Raw genomic sequence first — 16,036 nt, 5'->3', positions numbered from 1 at the left:
TGCTAAACAAAGAGGACGCTATTCTTATTCTTTTGGGTAAAATATTCTTAGATCGATCGTACGTATCAAACGCATAGGCTGAAGTTTAATTGACAAGATATGGAAAGTGAAGCGAGAGCTAAGACAGCTCCGCAAATGCAAACAAATTAAATATTGGGATTAGAGCAACATTAAACGTTCACCAACCTAGGCATCAGAGTCACCTGGAGTCCATTCTTCATGTAAAGTGTGGTTGTCATCTTCGGAGAAGCATCATGGCCTTCAACGACCTTAACTGAGTACCTCAACAGGATTGAAGCTGCCACCATTTTCATCTGCATGTATGCAAACTTCTTCCCCAGACACAACCTTGGACCGGCGTTAAACACTGCATATTTGAACTGATTTTCACTTACGAACTTTCCATCCCTAATCCACCTCTCTGGTTTGAACTCCAAGCAATTTTGTCCCCATATAGAATCCATCCTGCCCATTGAGAATATGCAGTAGAAAACTCGAGCGCCCTTCTTAACTATGGAACCGTCAGGGAGAACATCATCTTCGACCACTTCTTTCATTTCAGTTGGTACGGATGGATACAGCCTCAGCGATTCGGATAATGCTGCATGGAGATACACCATCTTGTTCAATTCTTCCATGGTAAAAATGATCTCATTTTTTGTCTGTGTCTCACGAAGGGACAAAATGTCATTAATCTCGCATAGAATTCTGTTTTCCACTTCTGGATTGCTGTGGACTAACCAGAAAAACCATGCCAATGCCACCGAAGTGGTGTCTCTCCCTGCTAGGATGAAATTTACACACAAATCTCTGAAATACTTATCTGGGAATTGCAGCTTCTTTCCTTGTCCAGTATATTCGACCTCAATAAGCGTGGACAAGAGATCAGATTGATGACACAAGCTACCATGCTTCCTTGCCTCATCCCTTCTACCCTTCACTGTCTTCTCAGCAAAGTCATGCACAATCCCAACTGCCTCCTTCAGTGCCTTCTCGTATCCTATTCCAAAGAACTTCATGGGCTTCCAAATGAAAGGCGGAATCAGGAACCTGAACAAAGTTAATTCTGTTGCTTTTTCGAAAGCTTTTGCGAAGGGAACTTCAGGAAAATCCAGGTCTAAGCACCCAGGATCAACGCCAAAAGCTGCAGTGCAAATGTTATCAAACGTAAACCGAAGCAGCACTTCTTGGAGATCAAAACTATCTCCTGACTTCACCAGTTTTTCTGTCAGCTTCAACAGCTTCTGGTGCAACAGATCTTGCATGGTTTGAAGCGAGTGCTCAATGAACCTGCTTGAATGCATCTCTGCTTTCACTAATTGCCTTTGTTCCCTCCACAATTCACCGTCAGCATTGAAAATACCATCTCCTAGCAAATCCCGAAACCTGTCTCTGAAGTATCTCCCTTTTGGGAAGTTCTTGAAATTCGTTTTAAGCATATACGCGACATTGGAAGGATCAGCCGTGGCGATTCCATATGCCCCTCCCATCCACATTCCTTTGTGGTGGAAAGTCCCCCCTGCTCTGCTTAAAGCTCTCGTGACGAAATTGTACATGTCGTTGATGTGGAGGAACATGGTGGGTAAGATCCCCAGCACAGGCCATAGCATAGGGCCTTTGTTGGTGAGCCTTTCATTGATACATCGGAAAACAAAGAGTCCCAACAAAGCAAGAGATGCATCCCAAAGGGATGAGTGAATGTACAGCCATTGCGTTGCAGAGAACAAGAAATTTGTTGCCGTTGTTGGTTCTCTATCCATGACGGAAACAGTGATATTTTTGCAATGAGAGGAACTATGTTTTTTTAAAGGTTGAAGTAGCCTAGGCCCTTGGCCGATGGCATTTATGTGAGCACCTGCTTAAAAGGACGTCGTCACCTGCAGTAAGAGTAAAAAGAAATTTCTTTTGCTGAAACGTGTTCATCCCCTAAATTTTCAAAACTCAGCTTAGTATTGGTAACCCGATGTCTTGAGGTAATTTTAAAAATAATTTTTATATAATTTGATGATAATTAAAATAAACATTTGTAAGAGTTTGCAAAATTTTACATTCAGAGGAGAAAATGTATTTGAGTATATATATATATATATATATCATCACTAATTTTAAATAAAAACACAAAATAATAAGAGAAAAGAGAAAAAGTCACAGAAAAATTATTAATTAATATCAATTTTAACCATTAAAATAATTAATTTTAATGTTAATAAGTTTTATTTTATAAAAAAAAATAAAATAATTAATTTTAATGTTAATAAGTTTTATTTTATGAAAAAAAAAATATGAAAATATTATCACCTTTAAATTGTCTAAGAGAGTAGATATGATATTAGAAAATTTTAAGTTTCAAGTTGATTTTTAATTTTTGGATTGCATTTTAGGTTATTTAAATATATAAAAGGATTTATTTAGATATTTATAGTTATTTTTAGGTGTTTTATATATAAGAAAATAATAGTTAAGAATGAATTTTCTCGGGTTGTTCTTTATTAAGGTCTAGGCCTACTGACCCACATAGACTTGCTTGCTTGGGCCTATTTTTGGGTACTTTGGTCTCTTTTTTTCAATTTATTTTTTTAATTTTATACTTTAATGTTAATATTTTTTTAATTTTATTTTTTAATATTTGAGTTTTTAATTAATTTTATAATTTTTTATTTTTTATTGAATTATTGTGATCTCAAATAAACACTATGTTATTTTATTAATAATTGATTTTGCAAGCATCTATTTTTTGTTATTTTTTTTTTGTTATTCAAGTTATTTTTAAACTTATCAAGTTAATTGAATCACGTTTAGTAAACTATATATTGAATTACTAGAAAACATGATAATGACACCTACCAATTATTTTATTTTCTTTTACTTTATAAAAAATTAATCTAACTTATAATATAACATAGGCTAACAATCTAAGTAGATTGACTATGCCATGTAAACCTCTGTCAATTCACATAATTATTAGAAAAGATTTCTTATTGCAAAAACTCTTGAACTCCTTTTAGTAAAGAAAAAGAGAGATTAGAAGACTTGACAATCGTATTGTTGGGAATTTATTTAATTAACATGATTTAAATAAATTATAAATAAATTAAAAATTAATTTTTAAAAACCCTTGATTTTTCTACTCAAAAAACTCTTGGTTTTTCTAGATTCAATTATTTATTTATGATAGCTAATAAAAAATTAATAATGATGAGAATTCATTATTATTGATTTTTCAATCTTGTAATTTCTAAAATTCACTATAAAAAAGAAGGGTTCATTATTATTGATTTTTCAATCTTGTAATTTCTAAAATTCATTATAAAGAAGAAGGGTAAAGGAAGAATTTTTAATTTAAAAATTTTAGATTTTTTTCACTTTTTCTTACCTCACTTTGAATTGTTTCATTCTCTGATCTACTTTGGTTTTTTCTCTTATTGTAATTCAAAGATTTTGTTTAAAAACATATATAAACAAAGGTAATGTTATTGAAATTCTAAAAAATATACTGCGAATATTCTTGATAACGACAAAGAATTCATTCTTAATAGCAACAAAAATTTCATTTCTTTAAATTACTTCAATAAGTAAGTATTATTTTTATTTTAATTTAATCATTGTTATTTTTATTATTAGTATGCAATCTAAGACTTTAATCTTATATATATTACAAGTTTGAATGTATATTTAATACATATGCTCTTAAAGATTTTTATTATATTTATGTTAAAAGCTTGTTTATCTTGACTTTTATTTTGCATATTCGTAGATTTAGACATGTATAAGTTTTAGGTTTTTCTTAAATAATTGTTTATGTTTGTATGCTCTTTTATAATAAAATAAATATATTTACTTATTAGTATAATAATACAACATTTTTATTGTAGTTTGGACGTGGGAGGGCAGGGTCGACTCACATTAAACATTTGCACCAACTTCAAACTCATTTGGTTCCACTTAAAAGAAAATAAGTTAATATAGTAAAAGTTCCTATAATGTATATAGTACCTAATATTATCACAAAATTAAGAAATACCCAATATATATATACATATATGTACCCATTAAGTCGTCATAAAATGAAAAATAAAAGTAATTAATTACAAATCTTTTATTTTGGTCCCTTTCAAACCCATTTACAATTAACACGCATGTGCTCTCACAACAAAATATCCCACCATCATTCACTTGGGTAGTTAGGAGCTCTATCTCTGTAAAAATAGTATCCATGGACCATCTGAGATATATATATATATATATATATATATATATATATATGATGGTGATTCATGGAGTCAGGACTGTACCCTAGCTGCATTGAATTATTAATTATGGCTCCCCGAAAATGACATTTCTGAAAGCTGGCACATTTACCTGAACCAATCTGGTAATTAAGTTATATTCACTGAGATTTATTTTATTTATTTATGTTTTTTTTTTTTTCCCCTTTTAGAAGTGCGTTTTCTAGCATTGCATTAGAAGTGAGCAAACTTTATTATTAAAGAAGGGAGGAATTGTGCCAAATTGAATGTACGTGAGCTTAGGGAACTTCCAGCTATATCAATATCATCAATTATTTAAAGCCCTAATTTTTCTAGGAGTTTTATTATGTCTCAAGACACATAATATTATTAATTACAAGAGTGTCATGATTTGTTTTTAATTTATCTTTTGCTGAGGAATATAGAATGATGTTTTCACTATAACGTAAATATTTTTTTAAGAGTTGTATAAAATTATTTCAGTAGTTAAATAAAATTATTAATAAAATTTTTGAATAAAATAATTTAATATCTTTTACACAATAGTGTTTTTGTGTATAGTGACCGGGTATTTTCTTGATCTTTTGTCCCATGTTCCACCCTTTTATGTTAAAAACTCTTGCTAGTTTTGCGTTCATCGTAGTTTTGCGTGATTTTGCTTAAAATTACTTTTCCTTTCTTTCTCTTTGCATGTTTACCATACAAATACTCGTATCAATTTTTTAATTTATTTTTATTTGTAATTCTTTTATTTACATTAATTGTTTTTAATTGGATTTTATTTTTTATTTTATCCCTAATTATTTAATTTTTTTATAATTTATTTAGAAATTTATTTTTTATTCTTTTAATTTCTATTTGTTTTATTTTAAATTATTTTTTAATTGATTTGGATTTTTTATCAATTTCATCCCTCAATATTTTTTTGATTAAAAATCTTACTTTTTTTCTATTTATTTGATTAAAAATCTTACTTCTTTATTTTTATTTTTATTTTGCCTTTGATGAAGACTTCTCAGTCTCATGACCTGGATAATAAATTTGAAAGATTAACTAAGTTGATTTCAATATTTTTTAAAGTATTTTTTAATTTTTTTTTGCCAAAGTTTTTTTTTCACTTTCCTATTTATAACCACTTTCTAATTTTATGTTGTAGGTCATGTATTTGATTGGTTTTTCTCGAATTCATTTAAGGATTTTTTTTTATCTTTTTGTTTTTGCTTTGATGAGTTTTTTAAATTTATATTTTTAAATTGGCTTATAATATTCTTCATAAGACCCAAATTCAGAGTTTTATAAGTTATGAGTTTTTTAAGATTTGGTCATGTTTAGGATGTTTATCCAAGATTTTTTGGTTTTTACAGATGTTTTTAATTTCACCTTATATGATTTTTTAAATCTTTAAAATTTGGTCTTTATTATTTTAATAGATTTTTATTTTTTTTTGTAATTTTTTTTATTTTTTTCATTAAATTGCATCTCCTTGGGTTTTTTCTGTCAAATTTTATCCTTGTTTTTTTTTTTGTATCTTCTACTAGTTTTTTTATTAAAACTTTTCTATTCATCTCATCTTTTAGAATTAAATTATTTAAGAATTATGCTTCTTGATTAAATCTAAGTAAAAAAATTCATGACATGCGACTTTTAGATAATACATCAGGTTTAAAAGATTTTCCTTGTTTTTTTTTTCTAAATTGATATTATCTTATTTTTATCCCTTTTTTTAACTTTTGTTATTTTTTTCTATTTAATTCTTTTTTTTATTTTTTTTTTCTAATTTTTTTTGTTTGATTCCATTGGGTTATCCCTCAATAATTTTTTTCTATTTCAACCCCCACCATTTTTTAATCTATAAATAATATATCATATTACAAATGATTTTCAATTTCATGCCCTTATGATTTTTTTAATCTTTCAAGGTTAATCCTAATTCTTTTAATTGTATTATTTTTTTGTTTGTGATTTTTTTTTTGGATTTCATCGTCATCGGGTTTTTTAATGATTGCATTCTTCAAAATTAAATTGGATAATATCTAAGTTTTTTTATTGAACTTGGGTTTATAATTTAACAAGTTATAATTTTTTAGATTGATCTAGGTTTAAGAGGTTCGTCTAAGTTTATCTAATTTTTTTCTATTTTTTTTTAAGTGTAACTCTCTTTTTTTCTTGGTTTTCCTTTAGTTAAGTTAGTATCAAGTTGTTTGATAATCGAAATAGGTTTAGGTTTGATTTTTTTTCCTCTTTATTTATTTAAGGTTTGATTTTTTTTCCTCTTTATTTATTATTGTTTTTTTTTGTTTTTTCTTATAAATATTTAAATTGACAATTTAATCATTAAGTTGGGGCTTGAATTTTTTTAACCTATCACTTATTTTACATTAAAAAAAAGTTGTCCAACCTACGGCAACACGCAGGCAATATATCTAGCATAAACTAAAATAGTTGTGGGTTTCACTATAGTTAAAGCAAAAACTCTATAGATTGCATTGTTCTACTATAGTATAATCTAATTTATTTCAAAAAATTCAATTTAATTCTTGAAATTTATTTTTATTAATTTGTTCCTATAGTTTTTAATTCTTATGTTTCATTCTAAAAATTTTAATTATTTTTAACGTTATTCCTGGAGAGAAAATCGCAAGAAATAAAGATAAGAGAGAAAGATTTTAGTTAGCCACCAAAAAATCCAATCTTGATGTTAATTGATTAGTCTTGGAGAAGATCAATTCAATGGAGATGGTTTTATCCTTTAACCAAATTGGAAAAAAAGAATATATTAGATCCCTAAAGCTTTTTTATTCAATTTAATTTTTTATTTTAAATCTAATTAAAGAGTATTTTTGGGTTGAAAATAAGGTTATTGAGATTTTTATGATGTTTGTGAAGTTCTTATGGTTAAAACAAGTTAAGATTTGGGTTTTAAAGGTTCAAAACTTAAATCTTGATTTTTCAATTATTGAAAATAACAAAAAAATATTCTATTACATGACACATTATTTTTATATTTAAAAAAGATTGGAAGACATTGAGTTTTTCACCTATCTCTTTGGACTTCTAAGCCTAAGCATGCTAAGGCTTTTCTTTCTATACTAGCACAAATAAAATAAAGTATTTTCTTTCTATACTAGCACAAATAAAATAAAAATTTTGAGATGATATTTTAAAAATTATACCATAGCATTAAAAACACTAGAATGATGAAGCAAAGAAAAAACTAAAATTTACACCATCAATTTTGGTTGGTTAGTTATAAGGTTTTTTTTTTCTTTTTAAAATGTAGTTATGGTTAATTTTTAAAGTATTTTTTATGTTGAAATACATCAAAATATTATTTTTTTTATTTTTTAAATTATTTTTAAGATCATTATATTAAAAAAATTTAAAAAATATAAAAATATTAATTTTTAATAAAAAATAAATTTTAAAAAAAACTTAATTTATATGGTATTTCCAAACGGTTGTTAATGAAACAAGGTTTGAGTTCAAGGGGCTGCCGTCTTGTCTCTTATGAGATAGGAGTTGCTTTTATAGTATTTTAAACCCATTGGCCATTAACTCGCACGTGCTATCACATCAAAACTGTCCACCACCACCATTCACTTCGTTAGTTAGGAGCAATTAGCTAAGCAATTAACAATGCTGGGGTGCCGTACGGTGGTCCAATGGAAGTCCGACGGGACAGAAATACTCTGATGGATGGACACTTGATTATGCCGACGGCCATGAATTTAATTAACTACCAACTCATCACTCTTTAAAGAGCTCTTAATTGAGAGAGAAACTCGTCTTAAAGATCATTACATGCCCACAAACCTATAGCCAGTTCAGCATCTACTAGACTTGATGCCCAGCTATGTAGATGTGAGCAGGACTATTTTTTTTATAAAAAATATTGTTAGAATATTGAAATAAAACTACAAAATATTAAAAACTGGCTACGTATAAATATATAATAATACTAATTAGAATTGAGTTAACATTTGATACTTTATCAAACTCCAAAGTCTATATTACATCATTTGAATAACTTAATAAAAAAATTATTAATTTTTTTTTAAAATATATTAATTTTTTAAATTTATAACTTGAGTCATTAAACTTGAAGTATTAATTCTAAAAATATCATGAAGTTGAATTCTTAATAAATTAAATATTAAACAATAAAATTAAAAAAAAATATTCATACAAAAAAATTAAGAATATAACCATTCAAATAATAAGAATTAAAATAACTATTATTATTATTAAGTAATATTATCATTATGACTATTATCATTATTTCTATTATTATTAAAATCATTAATATTTTTATTATTATCATCATTATCATTATTATCATCGTCATCATTATTATTATCACAATTACTATTATTATTATTGTTATTTTCTATCACTATCATCAGTATTGATACTATCATTATTACTATTAATATCATTATTACTAAATCATTTAACCATTATTTTTATTATTATCATTACAATTATCACTACCGCCACAACTATTATTATTATAATAAACTAATATTATTATTGCTATTATAACATCATTTAACCATTATTTTTATTATTATCACTACCGCCACAACTAATATTATTATTGCTATTATAATCATTATCATTACTATTAGTATTATTATAAATATTATTATCATCATTGCAACTAATATTATCGCCATTATTGTCACTACCATTATTATTATCACTATCTTGACCATGATTATTACCACCATTATCATCATTATCATTATTATTATCATCATCATTATTGTTATTGTTGTTGTTAATATTTTCATCACTATTATTACAATTATTATTGTTGTTGGAAAAATAAAAGCTATGAACTTGATTTGAAGAATAGAATTAAAAACTATAAAAACTTTGATAGAAGGGCCAAGAAAAACAATAAAAAAAATCAAAAGAAAAGTGACCAAATTAAATTCATTATTATCATTGAAAAAACAAAAACTATAAAGGATAAAATTGTAGCCATAAAAACTTTGGCAAAAAGGCTAAGGATAAAAATAAAAAATTAAAAGTATAAGGACCAAATAAAAAAAACATTATCTATACAAATTAAAAATAAATGGTTAAATCAAAAAAATAAATAAAACTCTAATAGAAGGGAAAATAAAAAAAAATATAAAAATCAAAATTAAATTTGAAATACCAATAACAATAAGGACCATAATGTGTTTATCAGGTCAGGAGAGGGAAATGAAAGGGGAGAAAAGGTCACAAGTGATAAACCAACAATATTTGGACGCCACATACAACTCCAAATGAAAAAGAAAACGAAGAGGAATAACATGAGATAACGAAATCTCATTTTTAAGCACTTGAAGTTGTCACATGCGACGCTCAAAGTGTGTGAGCAACTCCAACATATTGACACGTGTATTGCATGCGTTAGTAACTTTTTCAAATTAAAAATATTATTTTAGTCATTAATTACATAACTACTTGTAGGCAAACTAATAATTAACAAAAAAAATTTTGGCCGAAAGACATAATACCCCTAACCCTAATGATGAATTAAATTTGTAGGATCCAAAGATACATGTATAACTTTACTGTGTATAGAAAAACATAAATACCAAAATACCCCTACTTGGAACCTTAGTTCAAAGGCTTATAAATTTTCATGTGAAGGATAAAAAAAATTGCCACAATGTAGTGGTAAATGAAAAAAAAAATATGGGAGGAGCTATAGTGAATTTATCCTTTTTAGTATATTTGTTATATCCTCTTACCCTTTGAGATCGAAGGAGAAAAATATGAGAGGAACTACAGTGAATCACTTATCTTTTTTAAATTATTTGTTATATCTCCTTGCCCCTTGAGATATCGAAGAAGTCATGGCCCTCCCAAAATTACTGTCTTTACATTATATTTTTCATATTGATCATTACAATTTTCTAATTTCGCTCCTCCAAGAAAAAAAAATTAATTGCGGTTTTATTGTTTCTAACTTAGTCTCCCAGCAAATTAATCAGCCTCTGTCCCTAATTCGATCAACCACATGAGGAGTGAGGTATAAACTAAACTAGAGAACACTTGAAATTTATAAGAAAACGAGGAATTTTAGTTTTAGAAGATCAACATTTGACTGGAGATTTTTAATTTTTAATTTATAAATAAATCCAAATAAAAAATTCATTATCTTGCATGATGGATAAAGAAATTGAAGCAGGGTTTTGAGCTAATTCCATGGCATTATTACTTTGAAAGTTATTGCTATTCATAAGATATTTAAGAGGGAGTTTTTAGTTTTTGGATATTTTGATGTATTAATATTAAAAAATAATTTTTAAAAAATATATTATTTTAATATATTTCTAAATAAAATATATTTTAAAAAATAATAGTTATAAACACGACTTGGCACTACGTAATATCAAATATTCACATCTAATATCAAATATAATTAAGCAGTCCTGGTTTTCTGTTTAAAAAATATTTCCTTTCAAATCTAGTTTTCTCATATTGCCTACTTCTTTTTAGTTTTCTATACTTTTCAGACAATAAATTGAAAAGAAACATAAAATTGATAAAAAGGACTAACATGCAAACAAATCAAAACCATATGGGGATTAAATATAAAACTTTTGAAACCAGAAGGACTAACATATTAGTTTCTTTAAGCTACAAGGACTAAGCGATAGTTAACTCTGTTTCCCATGCATAATTCCTTCTTCTTTTTCCTTGCATCTTTTTCAAGTTATGGCAGCCTGATGACTTCCGATCGACATTATGTTTTCTGTAATCAGAAGTCCATCGTTGATAGCCATATTCCTCTGAGACTGACTTTGTGATTGCATCAACCACCGTGTAGTTATGCCGTTACTTTTGTTTTCTTCCCTGAACCCTTTTATTTTTTTCATCCCTTGGAATAAGAAGCAAATAAAGATGAAGCACAATTCCTTTAATCCTTTTCTTTTGTTGCTATTTTTGCCTTTGTCAATGAAAGCCAAGACATGCAGTATGCAGTCAAACTGATTCTCTAATGTGTCGATGATTAAAGAAACAATTAAAGAATATTTGAAGTTAGAGCACATGCTTTTATAAGTCATCTTTTTTGTCGAATACTCTTTGTCAGTGAAGTTGTTTTGTGTGCAGGAAAAACCCTGAAAATAAAGAGATTAGCCAAATTTATATGTATTATTAAAGAATCTGTGCGTACTTGTTCTAGTATTGCACTCTTTTGTCCCTTGTAAGTAAACTATGGGAAAAAGTGAAAAAGGAAGGTCCTGAACTTGATTCCTGCAAACAGTGAAGAAATCTTTAAGCAAGAAATGCTCCTTTAGTGGTCTCCAAGGAAATCTTTAAACAAGAGATTAGCTGTAGCCTGATCCTTCTTTCGGATATGGCCTAATCATGCAAATTGTGCTCTCAACGCGAACCCGTATTTGTCACCTAGTTGTTTAATAATTATAAGATCATGCAACCACATGTTGCATGTCTTAACCTACGCACACCTAGCCTTCAAGTCACAATCACTTAGGCCATGAACTTCTTTGGCAATGACTGTTCTTCCCAGCACTCTTCGATGCCTTCAGAAGATGATATTCTGATAAAGAAGCTCCTGTTGACACATGATCCTGATGGTCGTCGCCTAGAGTCCGAGCTACTGCTTCGTGCAATGGAGAATGTCCTGTGTTATGCTGCTGCATCCCAAGTACTACACTTTTAAGCGGTTTTTTTCCTTTCATATACACCCTACTATGGTTTAGAAACTAGTACAATTGATTTTCAGAGATCTATGAGGCAATATTTGGATGAAGACATATCATATTTTCTCAAACAGACAAAAAAGAAAACGAAAACGAAAAGAAAGTTTTTCTTGTTTTCTTGGTGGCAGCTTTTGGTTATCTCCATGGAAAGTGATTCAAAGATGCCTGACAGAATGAGCACTAGGAAATTGACATTTCTGAGTGCAGCATATTCACCATTATGCATGGCAGTAGAAGACTAATGATGAAAGATTATGTTTCAACAGTTTATTTATCATAATCAACATCTAGCATTCAACTTTATCGCATGAAAGATTTGATGTTAGTTGGATTTCACTTGTGGCGTTCAGATTTTCTTCTCACAGCAACGCTACTGTCACCGACATGTATACCATTAACAGAGTTAACCGGCATTTTGAACATTAATTCAAATTAAGTTCCACTTTCAGGTCTGTGGTTTTCATATTGATGCAATTGCAAAGGATGATGTAAGCGACATTGAAGTGGTTGGATCACAAGAAACACTGGGACAGATCATCGACAGAATTAAGACTGAGGTAATTATTTCCCCACACCAATTTTCTTTCCTTCAAACATGCAAGTAAACCGACATTTTGACACTTCCTTTTTTTCCTATTCGTTATTGAAGATGCTTCGCAAACATTCTGGCAAGGAAAACCTGCACACGAGAACGATGATCTTGTTTGATGTGCTTGGAAATTATAGATGGGATGTCAAGGCGGTATTAACACTTGCGGCCTTTGCAACAACCTACGGTGAATTTTGCATCATAATGCAGGAATACCCTTACAACCCCTTGGCAGTATCAGTCGCCATGCTGAAGCACCTACCTCTCAACTTATGGCCATTGAAGCCCCAATTTAAGGCCTTGAGCTTCTTAGTCAGGACAATGATTGATGTTACCAAGTGCATAATAAAGTTTGAAGGGCTTCCCTTTAGATATGCACAGCTGGATGATGAAACAATGGTCATTGCAAGGTCCTGCATCTATGTAGCTGCTTACTGGGTCACAAGAAGCACAGTGGCATGCACTTCTCAAATCAGAGACTTGAAAGCCATGAAACCTGAGGAAGTGCATGTTCCTTCCCTATAGTCTGGATTTAATATGTACCATTTTATTTTATTTATAATTGATAATAAGCATTGATATGTATCGTTATGTCAATGTTAAAATGGATCCAATCTATTGTCCATTCCCAAATACATTTCTTTCTGTACAATTTAGGATAAAACTGGTGTAAATTAAATTCTGTTCATATATGAAAAGATAGAGATCATTTACAGAGTTTCTACTGTTATAACATTAATAACATACAGATTTTGTTTTCAGGTGGTCAGATTCAACATTGATTGCAGCATGGGAGCTCTCGAGCCTGGATTATAAGTTGAGCAGCATATGCATTCACCTCAGGCGGCACGTGGATTTGTGTCATCAACAAATGGGTACCTGATTTCTTTCTCGGGAAATATTTGGAAAACTATTTCCGAGTGAATGTGAAATCCATTATGAATTATTTTGACACCTCATCTTTTTGCACTATTTTCAGAGGAAAAGATGCATCAGAAGCTGTTAAAAGTTTTCCAGGAGGCCCATCCTGATAACCAAGATGTCCTAGGAATATTATTGGCTGCAAAGGATGAGTTACCACTCAAGAATTCCTCCACACAGGACAAGGTAATTACTATTTTTACTAATAGTGTCTTCTTCGTCTGGCAACCCAACATTCACGCAAGAAGGGGAAAAACAGAGAGAGAGAGAGAGTGAGCAAGCCATGATGCTTACCGACACTTGATTCATGTAGTCTAAATGCTTTCTGGTTCTAAAAATGTGAAGAAGAAATAAAGGTAAAAGGTTCATGGAATTGATTTTCGTTCTATCCACAACATTGCATCTGATAGGATTTTCTTTGAGTTCATTTACAGCTAGGTGTATCTGAAATGAAGGGCAAGGTAGTTTTACTTTTGATATCAAAGGCAGAGCTCCTTCCACAAGAAGGATTGCTTCTGCTGCTTGATAGAACATATGATCATCCTTACCACAAGAAGTTGGAGGGAAGTTATGAAATTGTTTGGATCTCAATTTCTGATACATGGACTGATGCTGAAAGGGACATATTCGATTTTTTGTCAAACTCTTTGCCATGGTACTCAGTCCGGCGACCGTGGGTGCTCTATTCAGCTGTTGTGAACTACATAAAACAAGAATGGGACTACAAAAATGTCCCTCCTATTGTAGTGTTTGGATTCACAAGGTATGGTCAGAAAATCAAATGCAATGGATATGTTGTTCATCTGGGGTGCCAGAGCATACCCTTTCTCAACTTCGAAAGAAAAGGAACTCTGGGACGAAGAGAATTGGACCCTGAAACTTTTGCTTGATGAAATTGACCCTCTATTAACCACCTGGGTATGATACTAGCATCTTCAATATGGTTGCATACTTAAGGAATTACTTTTATCGCCTTTGCACTCATTACATTGCATTGATGTCAGGTAGAAGAAGGCAGAAATATTTGCATTTATGGAAGTGACAACCTGGACTGGATTAGGGAATTCAATGCCAAATGTAAGGTGATCAGAAATGCTGGTGTGCAGCTTGAAATGGTGTATGTTGGCTGCAAAGACCTTGGCGAACAAGTAAGACGCCTGTTAGCTATTATCGATGAAGAACTGCACAGAAGTTTATTCTCTTTCACAAAACTTCATTTCTTTTGGCTTCGGTTGGAGAGTATCAGAAGATCAAAACTCCAACTGGGACAATCAATCCATTCTGATGATCATATCTTGACAGAGGTGTCAGCATTACTAGATACGGCCAACGAAGGGTGGGCCATAATCGGAAGAAGGAATACGGCAGACATTGTAAAACTTTCAGCTAGTGAAGCAATAAAATGGCTGGATAGGTTTCCAGAATGGGAAGAAAATGTGGCAAAGTCAGGATTCGTGTCAGCACTTAGAGCTGCCATTGATCCACCTCCTCCTCCTCTAGGGCCTTGCAATCATTCGAAAGTTGTTCCTTATGCAGAAGGGCTAACAGAAGAAACTGTACTGTGTGAGAAGTGTAAGCATCCCATGAAGAAGAACATTGTTTATGAGTGAAATATTGATATGTACTGAGCAAGCAAACATCAAGCTATTTATTTGATTATCGCTGTTAAACAGAATGTCTGACAATTTATTATGAATATCTAATTACAGATTGATGCAACTTAATTTTACAGTACACTTGATCATGTACTTAGTAAACAATGCAGTAACTATATCCTTGCTATCATATTCTGTTAATTCTCGGCGATCTGTATAAAGATAAAGAGCAGAAAAATAAGGTAGAAAAGGCGGCCTTCTACAAGATGCAGCTTTTGATCCTCTGGATATAGGCCCATTGATAAAATTAGTAGAAAGACGACAGCAAAGAAAGAAACGAGAATCTCCCCATCACAAATAAAATAAAACCAAACTTGCTAGAAGCAAATAGCAGTTAATCTGTGGTTTCTTATCAGTTTTCCTGCACTAGCATAGTTAATTAATTCGTAGATATTAATGTTAGAGAATAACATGAATGATATCTTAAAACTTCATCTAATAGTTTAAATTACTAAGTAGAAATGGTTCCTTAACATGGTATCAGAGCTTTGATGACTAAATGATCTCAAGTTCGAATCTCATCATCTCTATTGATTTGATAAAAAGTTAAATAAAAGGTAATGTGAGTATATGCAATTTGCATCACTTGAGGGGGTATGTTAGAGAATAATATAAATCATATTTTGAAATCTCATCTAATAGCTTAAAATTTTAGGTTGAGATAGTTCTTTAACAATTAAACCCGGCTAGTCTCCACTAGTTGTGTGATGTTTTGAATAAATGAGTAGGAAAATACAATAAAGCCCTTGGTGGCTTAAAGTGTGGGTATAAATGAATGAGGGGTAGTGTAGTAATTCAACAAAAACTTGATAAATATAAATAGAAAGTAAAAAAAAAAAACAAAAGAAGTGATCTGAAATTTAAGAGAGAATCGGCAGGGGGGAGAAGGGGGGA

The 16,036-nt window shown here is 30.1% G+C and overlaps 1 protein-coding gene and 1 pseudogene across 1 annotated transcript; one reads left to right on the top strand and one right to left on the bottom strand.

Moving 5' to 3' along the window:
* On the bottom strand, positions 1-1,813 carry LOC105138072 (cytochrome P450 86B1). Its single transcript, XM_011044064.1, has one exon. It carries the CDS (start codon positions 1,758-1,760, stop codon positions 171-173), a length of 1,590 nt encoding a protein of 529 aa, XP_011042366.1. The 5' UTR covers positions 1,761-1,813; the 3' UTR covers positions 1-170.
* Positions 1,814-11,512: 9,699 nt separating this feature from the next.
* Positions 11,513-15,221, top strand: LOC105138071 (uncharacterized; annotated as a pseudogene).
* The last annotated feature ends 815 nt before the right edge of the window (positions 15,222-16,036 follow it).

This window comes from Populus euphratica, unplaced genomic scaffold (assembly GCF_000495115.2).
Source record: "Populus euphratica unplaced genomic scaffold, PopEup_1.0 scaffold317.1, whole genome shotgun sequence".
Classification (NCBI taxonomy): Eukaryota; Viridiplantae; Streptophyta; class Magnoliopsida; order Malpighiales; family Salicaceae; genus Populus; species Populus euphratica.
Note: the sequence above shows the minus strand (reverse complement) of the source record. Positions and strands in the feature narration are given on the sequence as shown.